Below are 19,291 nucleotides of genomic sequence, written 5' to 3'. Positions count from 1 at the left end.
GTCTAGGCGGAAAAGCACTATCTTTACGCCCAATTGCAGGGAGGGGGGGGGGTGGTGGTGGTGGCGGTGGAGGTGGAGGTGGAGGTGGTGGTGGTGGAGGTAATGCTGCAGCATCCTTGTTGGCTGTACTATCATCATCATCATCCTGGTGGTGAGTAACAGAGATCCTTGGTGTATCAGGTGACCTTGCTATTGTGCTATCATCTCCCAACAATTGTGTAGTAGACGCCTGTCCGTTGCCATAGTCATCGTTGCTATGGGCACTGGCAATTGAAACGGATGAAAATATACTGCTGGTGCGGTTGGTACGTTTGCTGATGATGCTGCTGGTATCGGCAGGTGTCGTTGGAGACTTCTCATCGCCATTTTCAGAGGTATCCGACATGTGTTCAATCATTTTGCGTAAGAATACATCTTGTTGGCTGGCTCGTTTCATAAATGATGTCACGCGAGAACCCAATCTTGATCGCAATGATTGCTTGGTTGGCACCGGTGAATCCTCCATTCCATTCTCAGCCTAATATACAACGTCGTTAGAATAATAACAGGGCAAGGTCCATAGTTCGCTTTACCGATTGAAGCTTATTTTGACGTGCTGTTTGTGCCTCCCATGTTTTGATATCGGAATCATCGTTGCGATACTTTCGGCTGTTGCGATGTACACGACGCTTCTCACAAGGTGATCCATATTCAGTCAATTGACGCACAGTGTCGTAAAGACGTTTGTTTTGTGAATCCATCACTTCGACTGTTTGCTGATACTCCATCTCAAGATCACTCAATTGTTGCTGCAATAAAGTATTGGCTTGATCAGCGACACGAAGCATCCGTTCTAGCTGGTCAATCTTCGCTTTTAGCTCGTTGACATCTAGCGTTTGATAAGTTAGCACATACCCCTATTGTCAAAAATCCATCTTTGCTCTTTTACCTGTACTTTCAGATGTGATCGTCTCAAGACTCCGAGAAGCTTGCATATGTTGACCAACATCCTCCAACGCCTTGTCAAATTCATTTTCTTCAGCAAACTTTGAAATAAGAGCATCCACTGTAAAGCCATATGCACCATCCTGGTCATCAAGCACACCGGTTTGTTGGAGCACCACCTGGCTGACGACCGATTCGAGGACACGATAGCAATGGGACCTAGCAAACAACTCCATTAGAACTACCTTTGCTTCATAATAAGGGAGTAGTATATACCTTATCTCTGCATCATCGGGTACAAGCATCAAATGTTGAAGAATACTTCGCAAGAGATCATATGCTTCTGTTCCAGTGATAGCCGTAAGAATGTTGTCAAGGATTTCAGGCGGATCAAGCACGTCATTCAGCACCATATCACCATAGATCAATGCAGCATCGTGTTCTTCCAATTCCCGAAATTCATCAATTTTGCGGTGCAAGAGCTCGCTGTTGAGTTCTTCCATTTTGTTGAGAATGTGTGTCAAGCCTGCTTGATATAGCTGATTACGAAGAGCCACACGCACATCAAGATCATCCACCGCTTCAGGATCCACCAATGCATTGATCAAGAGCATATTGGCCAACTATTTAATCCATAATTAGAATCATTCGCGTGCTCATCTTTTATCCTAAAGCCTTACCCCATATTCAATCAAATGTTCTTCAGGGTTCTCAGAGATACCAGTGTACTTGAAATAGTCTTTGCTGGCTCCAACAAGCGATCCCATCTTGCCACGAGAATCCAATACTTTATCGAGTGGTCCAAGCCAACCTTCAAAGCGGCTCTCGCTTTCGGTATGTTCCTTGAGCAGCTCCATACCATGTAAAACCATAGAATGACCTCGAGGAATGTCACAATAGCATAGAAAAGTGACCGTATCACACGCAATACGCCGTGCAGGAACATAGGGCGACAACAATGCAAAGGTGATACGGTCGATATAGCGGGATTCACTCAAGACTTCTTGGATGCCGTACTATAATGAAGCGTCCTTATCAGTAAGACAGATCCCCTTATCAAGAGCATCATACACGCATACGTACAACATTGTTGATCATGCTCTTGAGGCATTTGACAAGCTCCAGCTCGATCAAGCAATCCCTTTGTTTTCTATGAGATAAACAGTGTTACAAGATTGCCAAATATAGAGTTTGTGTTGCCACGCACCTGTCAGGTTTCTTGTGAATTCTTCCAAGCTCACTGGCGATCACTTGCATTCCTCCTTCATCAATGAATTGTTTGATCCAACTATAAAAGTCATATGGCAATGAGAAAAGGGTATGATAAAATACCAAATGCTATCGATCTTACTTGAGAGGTTTGCTTTCCAAACGATCCACGAGTTCTCTAACCATGGCGAGACGGTCTCCCTTTTTGTCAGGCTTGAGAAAAGGCTTGACCATATCCACGTGTTTGCCAGATTTAGCGCTGTTGAGGCTACGATTCGATCTTGCTTTGCTTAGGTGGTGGTGATGGCGTGTCTTGCTATTGATGACTGATCCCAGCTGCTTGGTCAACTCATCCTCATTGTGTAGAATCCATTGTTTCTTGTCGAGGGATAGATCATTCATATCTCCATCTGCCAAGTTTAAATCCAGGCGACCCTGCATCCATAATAATGATAATGAAGCCCCCCTCATCATTAGTCTATTTGATATTATTCCCATTTCCCCTGCATTGTGGACACTTACAGCGACTTCCTGGAACAATTGTTCAATTTCTTGATCGGACGACGGAGTGTGTGGATGAAGAGGAAGCTCCGAATCCATACTATAGCTGCGATGTGCATCAACACTATGGCTCTCGTATTCTATGGCACACACACACACGCACACGCACTTCGGTGAGATGATGATAACGATATATAAAAGAGGCGTAGTAGCTTATACCTATTGTAGCCCATGGTTCACGAGGTATGCACGGCATCGAGTTGTAGGAACGATTGAGAACAGGTGCAGCTCGTTTTGCAAGGAAGCTTGTATGTGGAAGCGTTGGAGGTCGTTTTGACAGTGTTGTGGTTGCTTTGGCATGGTCGCTTGTATTCGATTGAGTGGGTTGTTGCTGTTGATCATGAGGTGGTTTGACGGATGCGGCGTTGGCGGCGGTGGCTGCAACGACGGAATTGCGTCGAGAAGGGTAGTGCAATCTTGCATTGCTCTTCAAGCGTCGCTTGCCACTGACGTTGGAGAAGAGATCCATTGGACAATTACAGGGCAAATCGAAGAGCCATGCGCGCGTAGCCGAAAGAATGTAAAGTAAAAAGTTTAGGTGGAAAGAGAGAGATCTGTTTCAAAGAACTAAACGCACACCGTACACTTTCCCTCTCTTTTTTGTGTGTCCAGGAGACTCCCCACCCCATTTGGCAATCGTGTTTCCACATCAGCACTGCAACTTCCGACAAAAGGATACCCTTCATGCATAAATGTTTCACCTTGTCAGGTACACGATCTTCTTCATGATCCTACTTGCTCTAGTTACTTGGATTTGAATAAACCTTTCATAAACATTCATGGATTACCTTACAAAATTTCACATTGAATAGCTCTGGTAGCTCGCTATTCTTATACTACTACTAGCACTAGTAGTAGTAGCGTCATTAATGATTTTCATTGTGTAGCATAGTTGATCCAACCCTTTCATCACTAGCCGACTACGCATCCAAATAGATACATTTCGTAAAGAGTAAAGACAATGGATGATTACAAAATAAAGGAGATGATCATAGTAAAGTTACGTCCATCGCTTTAAACGGCCAAAGAAACATGCTAAGCTAGTGAATAGGCAAAGGATTGCATAGTCGTAACAACAATGAGACATAGATGGATGATGCATCACTTGAAAACTTTACATCCATATCCGGGATTGGGCTTTGTTTAACAAAAGCATACACTCCTTGACTTCGCTGTTGATGAGCCTGGCAATAGAAAGAATGTCAGGTTGCTGTAGATGCGATCCAGCATGGAGATTCTGGTACCTATTAGCCCATACAAGGAGTCGTTTAAGCTAGGCATATATACGAATCGTGCGAAGACACTAAATCAAGCTCTCATTTTATTACATCCCTTGCTATGAAACTAGTACTCATTGTATACTACCCACTGCAGCTGCTTCATTGACAAGACAAAGATTATTGCCACTAGGATGATGGCGCACCAGGACTCGTTATGGAACCTTATCCCTACAATCAAAACAAGAAAATACATAAGGCTCAATCGATAATGCTATCCAGTGAAAACGGCATGAGGTATACAAACGATGTGGTAGATGAGTATGGTCTTTTCTTTTTCAAAATGCCCTTCGCAATAGTCCTCTGCTCTGCCTACTCTACCAATACAACAAGTCAATTCCGATCCTATACGGTAGGCCATGCCACCAAATCCAACTTTGCAGATGCATCAACGTACATCGAGGATAACGTGGATTGTTTATTTAGGGTTTATCCATACACGAAGGTATCACAATGATAGCAATGACAAGAAAGGTACTAGAATAACAATGAAAATCTGAAAGTGATCATAAGGATGATCACTTGTATCACCTAATCCACCGTGTAACCAATCAAATTATGATAGAGGAAAGAGCTATGCGGGAGTATGCTACCCGACAACATTCTCTTTTGCATACACATGCTGGATGTTTCAATTTCTGTGATTACAAAGAGGGAAGAGTACAACACAACGAATCTAGACGTGATGTTGATTGCTTTTGAAAAGATGCCTTATTCGACGATGACGATGACGACGACGTCGTGGTGATCGTTCATGCGAATGGAGGTAACTCACAAGGGCGAATCAAGGAATCTTCCATTATCCCTCATCAAACAATGATGCCAATCAAGATACCTCTTCACTCATTGTATCCATAATCCCACTCCCATCATCACAAAGAGAAGACTTGCCATACTTTGAGCATTGTAAAAAAAAGTAAGGATGGTTTAATTACAGCATGTTATCAACAATCAAAGGTCAACATCGATATAGCAATAGGTACAATGCTGCTTGCTGCTTGATGATGAGCTTGCCATGGGGATCCAACATGGTCAGGCTAGGGATGCGGACAACAGCAGTCAATTTTCAACGTCCGTACCAATGGATAAAGGAGATTGATTTTTCTGCTGGTGCTTGAAGAGCAATTGCGGGAGGACCAGTCGCTTAACGAGGAACAAGAAAGAAAAAAGAAATCGCCACGGTAGGTGACACTGCATTTCATAACTCAAAACCACCCGATTTGAAGCTCATTGGCATAGAATGGAGCAATCACAACCAGCCAAAGAATCCTCCGTACCGACAGACACCAACAATGGAGAAAAGCGGCCTGCCGAATCGTCTCCAGCCGACGATGCTCCACCCGAAAAGCAGATCAAGACGAATGAAGGCGCACGACCACAGCCTCGGCCTGAACAACGCAAACCACAATACGAATTGAAATATTCTCTAGTCGGCCATCGCATGTCAGTCTCCAGTGTTAAATTCTCGCCTGACGGCAAATGGCTCGCCAGTTGTTGTAAGCTATGATAATCCCATAGTGTATTGTATGCCCACATTATGCTGACGACTTTGGCAACAGCTGCTGATAAGACAATCAAAATTTGGCACGCATTGGATGGCAAATATGAAGCTACTTTGGAAGGTCATTCTCAGGGTATCTCAGATGTTGCGTGGGCTTCCGATTCCCAAAACCTTTGCTCAGCATCAGACGACAAGACCATTCGTATTTGGAATTTAGGATCAGTAAGTAAAGCATCATCATGATTCATGGGAGGGTCAAACCCAAAGAGGAGGAGGAGGAGGATCATCATCGGCTAATTTTTCTCTCTTCAGCGTGAAACCACCAAGGTGCTCAAGGGACATTCCAATTACGTATTCTGCGTCAACTATAATCCACAATCAAATCTCATTGTTTCGGGCTCATTTGATGAAAGTATCAAGATTTGGGATGTAAAGAAAGGTACGTCTATAGGTGCTACGGTTGCGTAGATACACAAGGTTATTAACAATGGTGCTCCGTAGGCAAATGCATGAAGACACTACCAGCACATTCTGATCCCGTATCCGCCGTACATTTCAATCGAGACGGTACCATGATTGTATCTTGCAGCCATGATGGATTAATGTAAGTAATGGGCTGTCAAATCTTACTTGGACTTGAAAGAGCTGCATATTGAAGCATGATTTATCAGTCGTATTTGGGATACCGCCAGCGGACAATGTCTAAAGACCTTGGTTGATGATGACAACCCACCTGTGTAAGTAAAATCACGCCTTCGGTTGGATAAGGATCTTATGTATTTCCTTCTAGATCTTTTGTCAAATTCTCTCCCAATGGCAAGTATATCCTTGCGTCGACGCTCGACAATACGCTGCGGTTGTGGAATTATCATACCGGAAAGTGTCTCAAAACCTATCGGGGGCATGAGAACAACAAGTATTGTATTTTTGCAAGTTACAGTGTGACGGGTGGAAAATGGATTGTCAGTGGAAGCGAGGATCACCACATCTATATTTGGAATTTGCAGACAAAAGAAATCGTACAAAAACTGGAAGGGCATTCAGGTAACAATTTTACCAGACACGGGAATCAATAGGGTGCTGATCATGTTTTATAGACGTTGTGCTTTGTATAGCGTGCCATCCCACAATGAACATTATTGCATCTGGGTCGATCGATAAGGATAAGTCTGTGAAGCTGTGGTTTGACAAATCCCAACCTTCAGCATAGCCATAGATAGTGGCGATTTGTTTTCTCCTTCCCTTGATTTTCATATTTTTAGTAAACTTACATTCATCATCCATGCTAACTATTGGTCTGATTTGGAGCACTTTCTACTATGATCAACATGAACGTATTGTAAGGTGTGGGAAAGGGACACAATTTGACAATCACTTGGTCAATGCGCGTTGCATCCTGGGCTGGGAAAAATGATACATAGATAGGTGGATGGGAAGAATGGTATCACAAGGCAAATGCAAACCACTTCATTGTAATCACAAAGATGTGGGACACCAGCTGATTTCCAATGCCCATCACGGCTCATTGTAGTTGACATTACATTCATGGATAAATACTACCTAGCAATCACATGTTGATGTGCAATGTGTTGGGCCCAGTGGTAACCATGTAACAAGCTTCAGGCTGTTGAATCTTTGTGGATGGCATTGAAGGAAAACGATGTCTAAAACATGCACTCTCCCCTGCCAATGATGCATATCGGGGCCTGGCTTTGGGTACAAATGCAAGGATCAGCAACCATCTACATCATCTAACATAACAAAGCTGTATCTGCATTGGTGGTCTTTTGTATATGGTGAATACACAAAAAAGACGACGTTGCTAGGAAACCTCGTAACGCAACGACATTCACCAACACCAAATAGCTGTAACAAATCACTTGTGATAATGCTCGGAACTCATTCCCGAAGTTTATTAACCAAGAAGGGGGGAAAGGGGCCCAACCAAATAATATACATAGAAGCACCTGCTCGGGTGAGACCACAAAGCAGTAAACACCCTCGTGATTTTCCGCATATCTAAATAAAATATCGGCTTTGGGATGATGTCCTTTTCTTTCTTTTGACTCCTTTCTTTTGACCCGATCGGTATTTGGCATGATTAGACAACCAGCCTTTTACGCAAAGAACCCTATGTTTCTGTACGATTACGCAAAGAACGACACCTTCCTTACGACACGTGGCGGGCACAAGCAGCATGCAAAGCACTTGTTGTATAATGACAATACGACGGCAATGATGAAAACTGAAAGTAGCAGCAACACACCATCCATCACTGCTATCCTACTATTGCACATGGAAGTAAGCCTTATCCAATTAATCAGCTCATTACCCACCAAACGCCATCATGGAATGATTTTTGCGCGTTTTATCACCCACGCGCAACAAGCTGTGCGATGGATGCTGCTAGTTGGGCTGCTTATTCTTGATAATGTCAGCAACATGCTTGGCATTGATAAAGAAATGGATCGTTTAGCGTCCCAACAACAACAACGAGGCGGCATAAAAAAAGAAAGGATGCCACCTGTGGAATTTGAAATTGTGCACTTGGAACCCGATTTCATTGAAGAGCAAGCGTTGAGCACCACTGAACATGGTCCATACGATGAAGAAGAGGATCAAAGTACATCCACTGCTGTTGCTGCTCCTGTTGCTGCTGCTGCTGCTACTACCACCAATAATCATCATCATCACAATCCCCGCCGCTCACCCACAGCAATGTCAGCTCATGGCATGCCCTCAGTACGATCCCGAAAGACATCCTTGCCAACATCCCGAACGGCTCCACGAGGTGGTCATGTTCGTTCACTTTCCAACAATATGACATTGCCAGCAAAACACGCCACTCACCGTCATACGTTACGTCGTATTGATGGCCAACGCAACCTTATTAGTGTAACATCAACCGCATCATCATCATCGTCTTCTTATCATGAGCCACCCGCTCGCAGACCCAACAGCTCGCTTCATTAGCTTTATGAGCTTTTGTGCTTTATTCATATCTATTTTCTTCCTGCATACGTTGTCCCATTTGTATATTTCATCCTTTTCTATGTTGTATCTGATTACAGTAAAATTGCTATTACATTCAATGATTTCAAGTATCGTGCATCATGATGCGATGTGAACATATGATGGTTAGGTTAGCTGTATGATGGAATGTGATAGGGTGGATTAGCCACCATCAACAAGCTTTCATACTTTTGGGTCTCCTTGACTGTCTTAAAGGATAGCCCTTTCCTCCTTTTCGGGCTCAGGTGACACGTTGCACCATTGATACAAAAATGAGAACCCCATTTTGTCACTTGGGCTCTTTCTTCTCTCTTTCTCTCTTTATCCTCTTTTCTTCTTTTTTTTTGTGCCTGTATTCTTTTAAAATGGAAGCAACTTGGGCAACTTACAAGAACAAACCATCCACATCTAGTATTTATACAGAAGATGCCGTTGTGATCTACGTGCCTTCTGGTGCAGGTGCTCGTGGCAACGCACAGATTCGACGATTTTACTTGCAGCCCGATTTTAAGGCTGCTCAAATTCAAGAGCAAGTACATGGCACTGTTATTTCGGGTAACAAGGTGATGGAAGAAGTTGAATGGACCATCACCTTCCATGGCAGCGAATGCAACTGGTTGGTGCCTACAGTGGATGAGGGGCTTTTGGTGAGTAGAGTGAGGAGCAGGAGGAGGAGGTATAAGTGAAAAGTCGGTGACACGTGGCTTAATTACCTTGTGTAACGTAATAGATGAACGCAACGGTCAAGATCCCTGTGGTAAGGATGATCTACATAAACGAAACATGTCGTCTAAAATGTAAAAATAGATGCTTTCGGCAACTTTTTCGGGTGATCAAATAGCTGTTCTTCGTGTGCATTGGGATCAAGCATCCGTATTGAAGCAGCTACGTGTCATTTCCGATAAGAACAAGTGGCCGGTGCGCAGTGGCGAGACTGTGGATGCTCTTCGGAACCCCACGTCTGTACCACTCAATCCCTTTGCACCGAACAATGAACTTGCCACACCTTTGGTAAGCACATGGGCAATTACTTTGCATGGATCAATACTAAATGTCTCACGCTTGTATCAATTTAGCCTGCATCCACTACAAAAAAGACATTGGCTATTGATGGTAAGGAGGAGGAGGTTATGATAGGGAGTGATGGAATCATGCAAGTCGATTCATATATGATATTACTCTATAGCCCCTGGCAGGATTTTCGGTCCTATTCGCCCTGAAGATCAAGTGGGTCATTCCATACGCCGTAACCTTCACGAACCCCATCGAAATATCTTCTCCTACGAACCACCCGCTGCAAAACCCCTTGTCACTACCAAACCTGATCGATTGGGCTCATCATTCTCTTTAACCCATGATGAAGGTACACCTGCTACTCCTACACCCGCTGCCAACAGAAAGGCTACACCAAAGGAAAACAACATTTTTGGTCAACAAAATGGTCATAACGATGATGATGTTTTGGCTTCGAAAACTGCCAATCTTAGCATGTCCACTAGTTCTCCCAATCGCCGTACACAACCATCTTCCAGGTAAGCACACTCTCAAATCCAAATCACATCAATCCTCATTTTGCTTATGGTTTCATTGTTGTGTATTTGTATAGAAACATCCTTGCCCATGAATAAAGCATACAACAATCTAATCACCCATATTCAGTAAGATGTCTGCTGCTCGGTTCATGTCGTTCTTTGCTGAAATCAGTGCACTTGCAACCGCATCTCTTGATACATTAGGGAACATGGATGACATTGCATTGATATTCTCCTCAGATACTTGAACCTCCTCCTAGTGATGTGGTGGTGAGTATCCTCGATAGCTTTTGTATGCATTATGTATCAACCCCTTACCTGCTCAGCGGATCTTTGTCTTAAGTCACCCGTTGGTTGAGGCATATGAGACGATGATGATAACCCAATAGAAGCATCAGCAGCGGTACTTGAGGAGGAAGAGGTATTTGATGATGGAGCAGGACGTGATTTTCTCCAAAAAGGAAAACGCCATGTCTTGATATTACCGACATTGGATGCATAAAGCAAGCCGCTTGTTAATCCACAAATGCATGGTGCGATGACAGAAGTGTTTGCTAGCATCATCTACACATCCATTAGTCATTTCATCCTTGCCCTTCCTTTTTCCATTTTCTTCATCCTTACTTGAGCAGCGGCCAGGTAGACGTATATCTTATCGGATACTGTAGTGCCGAACAATGGGAATCGTGACGATGCAGGAATGATATGATGGAATTGACATAGCATTGCAAAGAGAATGGCATACCTGTGATGGAAACAATAAGGTCAATAAATCCATCACACATTCATCCCATCCAAATAATGCTCTGCAATACATACGGACCACTCATTTTGAAGTTCAGGAACCTGTGAGCACCTGCTTGTAGCAACGCTGATGTAACAAGTGATATAAAGACAAACGCCTGTGTGCCAAGTACTGTTAGCAATTACCATGAATGAAGAGATGATAACTTACAGCGTATTTGGGGCTTCCAGAATGCCGTTCAATGATACGCATGCGATACAGCAGCCAAGTACCAATCACAGTATGTCCCACAGAGCCAAACGTACAAGAGGATACCACTGCTCGCCAAACCTACGTAGCATGCAAGTCAATACGAGGAGCATGAGCACAACAGAAACGAGCATTGTACTTACAGGAGGTAGATTCACTGTACGGACGTTGAGTAATGCTGCAGCAATGGAGCAACCGCCAATGACCTCGACAAGGAACTTGCTAACAGGCGCATGACGAAACCCTTTATATGCAATACCCGTTTTAGCGTGAATGCTCTCATGTCAATATAAAGACAAGCTTACCTGATGGTGTAGTGTTGTCCATGTCGTCGTGTGATGTATATAATATGTGTGTGGAGTGGAGGAACAAGCGTCAAAGAACGTGAGACAGAATCCAATGATTTCAATATTGGATATGATGTGTTTGCACTGAGCTCGTATATGGATCCTTCACGTATGTTAACGCAAAACCGTAACACCAAGAATACAGTATTCGACACGTTGCATATAAAAGTCAATAACTCATGTATTAAAAGTATCTTAAACAACTATAACCATCAAAATCAAAGTTCTGCTCAGGCCTACAACTACACTTTTTGTATAGCGCCTTATCTGAAGGACAATGGGTAAAGTAATCGGCCACTCGATATCCAATGTTATCCCAAAAATGTACGTCATTCTTCTCGAGCAAGAGCACCGCACCAAGCGATTGGATTACCGGGTCACCCCTTGTTGAAAAGACAATGTGGTTAATACAAAGACCCATTGATGTCATGTGCTCCTCTTACCATCGCTCATAGAATATACCGCCTGCTTTCTCAATGTGATCAAAGTAAGCCTGGTATGCCTCTCCTCGGAAGAAATTTAGATCTGCAATCTTGATGCATTATGCAGCAACACCTTCTTTTAGCTTCCCTTTTTCATACACAGATCCCCTTTGTGAGTGTACCTGGAAATTGCTCCAAAAATGACAGCGATTGAACACTTTTGTCTCGGAATCGATGATGAAGTGCCATAGACTGTTCTTGTTGGCCATGGGTTGGACCAAATCAGGGTTCATGTTTGCAAATTCCATGATGGTCGTGAATAAGGTTGGAATCGTCTCCTCATACTCGTACAATGCCATGGAAAAGCTGAGCTTCTTTTGATGATCGTACATGTATTGGAATGGGTCAAAGTCCAGTGGGCATACGTATTCGGTACCAGTCTCAAATCGCCAATAATAATCAATGTGCTGTAATGCAGGATGTCTAGAGTATCATCATAAGTCATCTCCTCTCTTCCCTTTGATCCTTGTCATCATCCTACTTTTTACCTGAATATGACACCAGCCATGAATCTGGAAGCGAAACGATAATTCTCATCATCACCAAAGATCACATCACTCATCCTCCTACGAGCTTCGGCAGCCTTGTCGAGATCAACGGTATCACTGTAGCCATACATGGTCGAATCCAGGTCATAAAATTCCACATCTGCATGTGTCAATGCTCGAACGAGTTCTCTTGAATCCCGGCTCAATGGCTCGCTGCAAAAGATAATGTATGGGTATCCACGCTCACGGTTCACACTATCCTCAAGGTTGCGTATTGTTTTTCGCAAGTTGCCCAAAGACTCGGCATCGCTCTTTGTCAAGGTTACATAGGCGGCATTGAAGTGCGGATTAGGTTGACGAGGCTGGCTTGCATTAGACCATCGAGTGGGATCGACATTGGAGGAGATCGAGTACCTTGTTGAGGAGGAGGAGGGAGAGGAAAGAGAGCGCAATGACAAGTTGTGGGGAATCAAGTAACTGCAAAAGAAAAGGACTGTAAAGAAGAACGCCGTTCGTACGATCGTCTTTTGATAAAAGGAGCGTAATGCCATGTTCTGGCGGGAGAGAGAGTGAGAGGGAAGAAACAGTTGGGTATAGCAGTAAGGAGTTGAATACAAGATTGGGTGTGTGTAACAGAAGGATGGCACATTTCATTATAACATCTCTTTGTGTAACAATCATGATGATCCTTGGTTTCTACCCTTGCTATAAAGTAGAATTTTACCTCAATTGCATTATACGTCAAGGTATACGTTAATAAAGGCTAGTGGCTGTCAAATAGCTACATGGATTGGAAATTGGAAATTGATACGATTGCTCATTACGAAGAAGTACGATTGCCCTCCCGATTTATACTTGCACCTTTTATTGGTGAACTTGCAATTGGAGTCCTTGGCTATGTATCTCTATGACGGGGTACCTGAAGAAACATCTCGTAACTAAGCTTGAAAGAATGGCTGCTGTTGTAATAGGAACATGCATCCCCTCTTCCACTCTAAAAATGATGTGAGCCATGTAAAGCATTCTTAGCAACAACTCGACTTTATTACTGCTTGATAGTTATCAAATTTGCTAATCCCTAAGTCATCACCGAACAAGGTTCCTTGGTGTTGTATAGTAGTCGGTGGTCGAAAAGTCATAGATGGTGTTGTTGTTAAGCACAAGCTGTAGCCCTTCCTTCAATGAAAAAGACTCTAATTCTTGTAGATGGCTCTTGTGTAAGAAATGACTATGAACAGGCATCCATTACCTGGATCATTCGTTCATGGCAACTATCGGTGTGTATCCATGGCGATGGAAGGGTAATAATTTCAATCATGCAGCAACGCCCAACAAGGAACGAGTTACCAGTCACGAGATCGCTCAGTGAGCGACGTGGGTGGAAAAATATTAGGCTGGGGTCCTCTTGACACCACTCGTTGCTTCAACCATGAACGCTTTCAACGCTGTCTTCCGTCGTGCCTACAGCACTAAGGCCCTCATTCCTCCTAACGTCGCTGCTGCTACCAAGGTGTCCGGTTCTGGTGCCAAGGATGCTCAGCTTGCTCAGCTCGTCACTTTCTACAAGGTACTTCATCGTCAACTCGAATCACAATGCCTTGCTCACATCAGTCCATTCACAATGGCATCTATAGAACCTTCCCAAGGGTACTGCTGAAGCCCCCAAGCCTTCTGGTCCATGGGCTCGCTACAAGGCCCGTTACATTGACGGTGAGAACGCCTCTGTCACTCCCTTGCTTCACCTCATCTTTGGTGTCTTCGTTGCTGGCTACACTATCGACTACCACTTCCACTTGAGTATGTATTCCCATCATTCAATGTGATGTTTGATCATTTTACTGATTCCTTCTATGTTGTTTATAGAGCACCACAAGAACGTTGAGCACCATTAGAGAAGCATCAACTATCGTTTTCCCTTATTAAATGATGATCGCTGGCTATTCCAATCACGATCGATTTTGTCTCATATGCAATGGATGATGACTGCAAGATGATATGTATTACGCTTTCTATGTCGATATCGGATGAGTGGGAATGCTTCATTGGGATGTCATGCGACTAAATGGGATGAGGATCGTTTTGGGTTATGGATGCTGCCTTTCTTTCGGGGGAGAGGATGTAACTGGTAGAGATGGGTGCTGCTAGATTATCCCACACGCAACTGTATGAAGGAAACGGGATACATACATATGCATAGTAATAGACTACGTGATATCAAGCACTGATTTTGAATGATTGGAGGGGAATTGAGCTTTTATTATTGGACGAACAACTATCATTTCTCAAGGCAACTTTGCAAAGTGGCCATGCAAACACTCGGACTAGCAGCGGTTGATTCATATATATATGGGCATAAATACACTCATAGAAGGATATCGCGTGTCTAGTTAACCTCATAATGAAAATGCCATGAAAACAAAGAAGTAATACAAAGATAAAAGCCTGCATCATCAAGCTGTTAGAATGTTTAGCAATACTTACAGATCCCTCTTACCGACATGTTGCGTTTTCTTCATCTTTATTCTACATTCCTGTCCTATTAAATCTATCAGCATGCGGTGCCTGTTGGAATCGTTACTTGCGGCCAAGACATCCTACCGAAACATCAAGGATCATCCGTCCAGCTGCAGCTGTGGCCGTTGCATGGTGACCTTCTTTTTGCTTCAGCGTACAAGAGCACATCTACTGCCAAGAGGGGTATGTTAATTACCTAGGCAACGTGATAAAACATGGTGTGGTAATGTTGTCACCATAACAATTATGCAAAGCGACGTTTGTACTAGGTTGCACGTGTGTGTGTGGACGTATATGTGGCTTTTCGGAACATGCATTTTCGGTCTTGACTCGATCGATCTCGATCCTTTACCTTCCCTTTTCGTCATTTCACAATGAAAGTAACGTCCAAGCAAGTCTCGGAATGGTGCGGTGAACCAGCTTCGGATGTCACTGAGCTCAACTTGTCGGGCAAAGATATCACCAATGTCGACTCGATGGCGGAATGTACCTCTTTACGCAAGCTCAACCTTAGCAAGAACATGCTCAAGTCTATAGACGCACTAGGCAGTTTGCCATCGTTGACCTGGTTGAGCCTTGCACAAAACCAACTCGAGAGCGTACAAGGCCTTGAAAGTCTGGATAAGCTCAATGGTATGTTTCCTTACTATCACTCACTTCCTCTATAGTTTTGTGTATTCATGCCAATATCTCTTTTCACAGTGCTCAATCTCAGCGGCAATCAATTGACCACGATCGACAAAAGCATCAGCAATCTTTCAAGTCTGAAAGCACTCATATTGAACAACAATCAAATCATCAAAGTGGGGGATAGTTTGGCATCTCTTTCTCAATTGAATACTCTTGGTAAGTCAATGGATATTATGACCAGTCAACAGGAAGGATATTAACATGTGAAAGTGTTTTGCAGTATTGTCGCATAATAAGATCAAAGCACTTCCATCCATATCTTCATTGTCACAACTCGCCAAGATCTCAGCAGCACACAATGAATTCACAACCATCCCCGACTTTTCAGCCAACACTGCTCTGAAAGAATTGAGAATGAACGACAACCATATCGACAGCTTGCCTGATACCTTACGACAAATCACCACGTTGGAGATCTTGGATCTGGGCAATAACAAGTTATCCCAATGGAGGTAATTGGTCTTGTAAAGTACTTTATTGGATCGATATTGATACATCACGTTGGATAGGGATATTGCTGCTCTAGGATCATTGATGAAACTTATCAACCTTAATCTTAAGGGCAACCCTGTCACTGAGAAGGATGGATATCGTGAAAAGGTAAAAGGGATAAAGACGTGTGTGTGCTCTACAAGGACAATTGGCTAAATGGGATTATTGGATACTAGATCCTTGCCCTTGTGCCATCTCTTCGTGTGCTTGATGGCCAACGTTTCGATATCAAATTCCTCGAAAGGAAAAAGAAGCAGGAAGCAAACTTCAAGTTGATGGAGAAGAAGCAGCGATTGAAACGCGAGAAGCAGCTCAAAGAACAAGGAATGGCAGCAGATGATGATAACAAGCGTGGCAAAAAGAGATCCAACGCCGAGTCAGAAGTATCCGATTCCAAGAAAAGGCGACGAGATGACAAGGATGTTGAGGAAACCCAGCATGATAAGGATCTCGTGAAAACAACAAAGGAGGATCATACAACAAAGAAAGGAACAAAACGAGCTGCACCAGCAAAGGAGGAGCAGGCATCTTCCGAGAACAACAAAGCGACCAAGAAATCAAAGACATCCAAGCATGAGGCAAGGGTTGAAAAGGAACCAAAGGAACCTTCCAAGAAAAAGGACACTTTCTTCGCTCCTCCTGAACCAGAAAAGACTGATAAGCAACGACCGATTCCAAAAGAAAAACCTGCAGTGGAAAACAAGCCAACATCCAAAACTGTGCAGCAGCGATCAGGCGTTGTGGGCATTGTCGACAAGACCAAAACCCAAAAGAAGGGACCAACAAAGAAAAAAGAGAATGAGAACAAACAAGATATTGTGGATGCATTGCTACATGCAGCTGAAGAAGAGGATGACCCTACTGGTACTGGTTTAGGCATTGGTGGTTGGGACGATTAATAAAATACCTTTTTTTATCCTTAACAACACTCTTTGCTTGATTTCATTGATAACTCATGCACACCCAGCATTCAAAAGGGCATTACCACATAAGGGCACCAAGGTACAGAAGGGATCAAGGTGGGCTGATTACTGCGACAGCTTGTCAAGGATATCCCATATCCTTACAATCCCGTTTGCGTCTCCAGGTCAACCATGCACATCCAGAGGTACCCATGGATACGACATTAACAAGGATACCTTCACTTGTGCACCAATTGGGCCTGCCATGGCGATCTTGCGTTCACAGACATTCCAAAGCTTTTAGTCACCCATGCTGCTAGTATATATCAAGATCATAGCGTCGATCAACAATAAAGGTCCTGAATGCACGCAATCGAGAAAAGAAAGGGAAAGTGTTAACGATCTGGCTGGGAACCACTAGCTCTTGTTGTGTCATACCCCACATACTCTCCACCACTCTACCTCGTGATCCAAATAAACTTGCATATACTTTATTGATATCACCATAATCACAAGACCTTTCTCTATCGTTTGCAGTGTCACTCGTGTAAAAAAGATGGAATTTGATGGAGGTAGCTATGGACAAAGAAAGGGGAAAAGTGGGTGTCGACCAACTAAAAACGCGCTTCCCCACGCATCTCTCAAACATATGCCCTGCGATATATACATCATGTTGATCGCACAACTTTTCTCTATCGTTTGATACCTTATTTGTCTATAAACGATGAAAAAATGCAATCCAAAGACTCGGGTCCGGGAACTTCAAACGCGTTTTTAAGCGTGTTCCACCCATGTAACCCCACCCAACTTTGGTCTCATGGTGACCGCAGCACTTTTATCTTTCATTTGAGGTACTAGTTTATGTTTTTAAAGAAAAGCAGTTTATTATGATTTGCATTCAAGATTAAAACTAGAACTAAAAGAGGCAATTGGTTTCCACAAGTCTAAGGCGATCTGTGTACTCACAGGAATGACCACGAGAAGGTTTGCCTCACCATTCCCGCCTTTAGCCAAGGACACCAACCTTGTACCAAGGCACAGTGAGGAAGCAGCCCTTAACCAGAGCTTAAAGAACTGCAAGGTAGTTACGGTCGCATTTAACGAAGCCCCCCTTAAACAGGCCTTTAAGACTTGGAAGGTATTACAGTCCTCATGTTTACGGAATTGGTAACGGTGCTCTGAGGAAAAGAAAAAAGAAAAAAAAAGTATGGGGAAACGCCCTTCTTTTATATCTTTCGATCCCAATTTGACTCCCAGATCAGACGTCCGATCGGCCAGTTACCCTTTTGGGGACTCTTATTTCATTGGCTGTTGATTCAGCGTGTAGGAATCAGTAGTAAAGGTATGCTTTTACGTGTGTAAAGGGTACTTTTTGAAAGAAAAGATGTAATGTGCATGGTGAAACATAGCAGTGAAGCGGAGACATAGCTATTCTTTACTTGATATAGTATAAATCCTACGCACAGACCAGGGGTTGTGTAATTAAACGACACACATTCCGCAGGCTCATTTGTGTACTACTACGGACTCAGCTGGACCCGATTTCATGATCTTTTATTATCGATTTTTAAGGATCTTTCAAGTGCATCGACAAAGGAACAAGAGTGTGTGTGGCGGTGGTGGAAAAGGAAGGCGAGGTAAAAAAAATCCCCACGATCAACTACGAAAACGTGTGCACAAGAGTTGACTCTATACACCAAGTACGACTATTACGACAAGCGCTCTTGTATAATACCAGCCACCAACAGGAGCATAACAGCGATCGAGTACCTTGTCGATCCCGGCTTATGTTTATGGTGCGATCTTGATTGCTGGACCTTCCACGATCTAATGGAGCCGAGATCAGGCACCTCCCTCTGGTTGGGACACTGAGTCTATATGGCGGAGCGTACCTCCTGTGCCTTGATCCATTAGCGGACTACGTTAGGTTGCCGTATGCTTTCATCATCCAAAGCTTCAATAAATGTTTTAGATTAAGATACTGTTGTCGTTTCTCTCATATTGATGCTGCAGCTACTTGCATCCTACAAGACCCGAAATCCCTTCGCCCACGCATTTTCTCAAGCGCAACATCTTAGTAGTACATCGTATTGAATGACTTACAAGACCGCTACCACCTTTATTTCATCCAATGAGGTATAATCCACAAGCAACAAGAAGGAAGGGATATGCTAGCTAAATCCAACTGGATAATAAACGGTGCTTGTAACTTCTTCTTTGCCATGGTAGCTTCCATCCGTTGACGTCGCCGTTATCATGAGAATCATCCAATGAAAAAGTCGAAGAATAGCACATATGGTGTAGTGTGGATGTTTACCAAACAAACATGATGAAGGAATAGGATTGAACGGTAAGGAATGAATGAA

At 43.4% G+C, this 19,291-nt stretch overlaps 8 protein-coding genes across 8 annotated transcripts; 5 read left to right on the top strand and 3 right to left on the bottom strand.

Annotated features, from left to right (window-relative positions):
• On the bottom strand, positions 1-3,163 carry O0I10_001566 (uncharacterized protein; the record flags this gene model as incomplete). The annotated part of the gene is made up of 10 exons (XM_058481660.1): positions 1-517; positions 573-868; positions 929-1,143; positions 1,201-1,547; positions 1,605-1,940; positions 2,008-2,074; positions 2,132-2,212; positions 2,276-2,568; positions 2,656-2,774; positions 2,854-3,163. Coding segments are annotated over 10 exons (2,581 nt in total), but the record flags the coding sequence as incomplete, so codon positions are not given.
• Positions 3,164-5,211: 2,048 nt separating this feature from the next.
• Positions 5,212-6,682, top strand: O0I10_001565 (WD repeat-containing protein 5; the record flags this gene model as incomplete). The annotated part of the gene is made up of 7 exons (XM_058481659.1): positions 5,212-5,467; positions 5,531-5,694; positions 5,785-5,911; positions 5,974-6,076; positions 6,144-6,209; positions 6,263-6,516; positions 6,570-6,682. The coding sequence occupies 7 exons, from the start codon at positions 5,212-5,214 to the stop codon at positions 6,680-6,682; spliced, it is 1,083 nt and encodes a 360-aa protein (XP_058347516.1).
• A 923-nt stretch (positions 6,683-7,605) lies between these two features.
• Positions 7,606-8,445, top strand: O0I10_001564 (uncharacterized protein; the record flags this gene model as incomplete). Its single annotated transcript, XM_058481658.1, has 1 exon — positions 7,606-8,445. One exon carries the CDS (start codon positions 7,606-7,608, stop codon positions 8,443-8,445), a length of 840 nt encoding a protein of 279 aa, XP_058347515.1.
• Positions 8,446-8,849: 404 nt separating this feature from the next.
• O0I10_001563 (uncharacterized protein) lies at positions 8,850-10,112 on the top strand (the record flags this gene model as incomplete). The annotated part of the gene is made up of 6 exons (XM_058481657.1): positions 8,850-9,131; positions 9,215-9,241; positions 9,292-9,495; positions 9,561-9,597; positions 9,671-10,016; positions 10,091-10,112. 6 exons carry the CDS (start codon positions 8,850-8,852, stop codon positions 10,110-10,112), a joined length of 918 nt encoding a protein of 305 aa, XP_058347514.1.
• Positions 10,113-10,125: 13 nt separating this feature from the next.
• On the bottom strand, positions 10,126-11,337 carry O0I10_001562 (uncharacterized protein; the record flags this gene model as incomplete). Its single annotated transcript, XM_058481656.1, has 7 exons — positions 10,126-10,269; positions 10,335-10,580; positions 10,641-10,761; positions 10,836-10,918; positions 10,972-11,091; positions 11,154-11,254; positions 11,316-11,337. The coding sequence occupies 7 exons, from the start codon at positions 11,335-11,337 to the stop codon at positions 10,126-10,128; spliced, it is 837 nt and encodes a 278-aa protein (XP_058347513.1).
• A 204-nt stretch (positions 11,338-11,541) lies between these two features.
• On the bottom strand, positions 11,542-12,878 carry O0I10_001561 (uncharacterized protein; the record flags this gene model as incomplete). The annotated part of the gene is made up of 4 exons (XM_058481655.1): positions 11,542-11,740; positions 11,801-11,889; positions 11,962-12,262; positions 12,328-12,878. The coding sequence occupies 4 exons, from the start codon at positions 12,876-12,878 to the stop codon at positions 11,542-11,544; spliced, it is 1,140 nt and encodes a 379-aa protein (XP_058347512.1).
• An 878-nt stretch (positions 12,879-13,756) lies between these two features.
• Positions 13,757-14,219, top strand: O0I10_001560 (uncharacterized protein; the record flags this gene model as incomplete). The annotated part of the gene is made up of 3 exons (XM_058481654.1): positions 13,757-13,894; positions 13,962-14,124; positions 14,191-14,219. The coding sequence occupies 3 exons, from the start codon at positions 13,757-13,759 to the stop codon at positions 14,217-14,219; spliced, it is 330 nt and encodes a 109-aa protein (XP_058347511.1).
• A 996-nt stretch (positions 14,220-15,215) lies between these two features.
• O0I10_001559 (uncharacterized protein) lies at positions 15,216-16,922 on the top strand (the record flags this gene model as incomplete). The annotated part of the gene is made up of 5 exons (XM_058481653.1): positions 15,216-15,474; positions 15,544-15,687; positions 15,752-15,983; positions 16,041-16,131; positions 16,200-16,922. 5 exons carry the CDS (start codon positions 15,216-15,218, stop codon positions 16,920-16,922), a joined length of 1,449 nt encoding a protein of 482 aa, XP_058347510.1.
• Between the last annotated feature and the right edge of the window lie 2,369 nt (positions 16,923-19,291).

The sequence above is a fragment of the Lichtheimia ornata genome (assembly GCF_029851405.1).
Source record: "Lichtheimia ornata isolate CBS 291.66 chromosome Unknown scaffold00004, whole genome shotgun sequence".
In the NCBI taxonomy this organism is placed as follows: Eukaryota; Fungi; Mucoromycota; class Mucoromycetes; order Mucorales; family Lichtheimiaceae; genus Lichtheimia; species Lichtheimia ornata.
The sequence above is the reverse complement of the archived record's forward strand: the minus strand, read 5'-3'. Positions and strand labels throughout refer to the sequence as shown.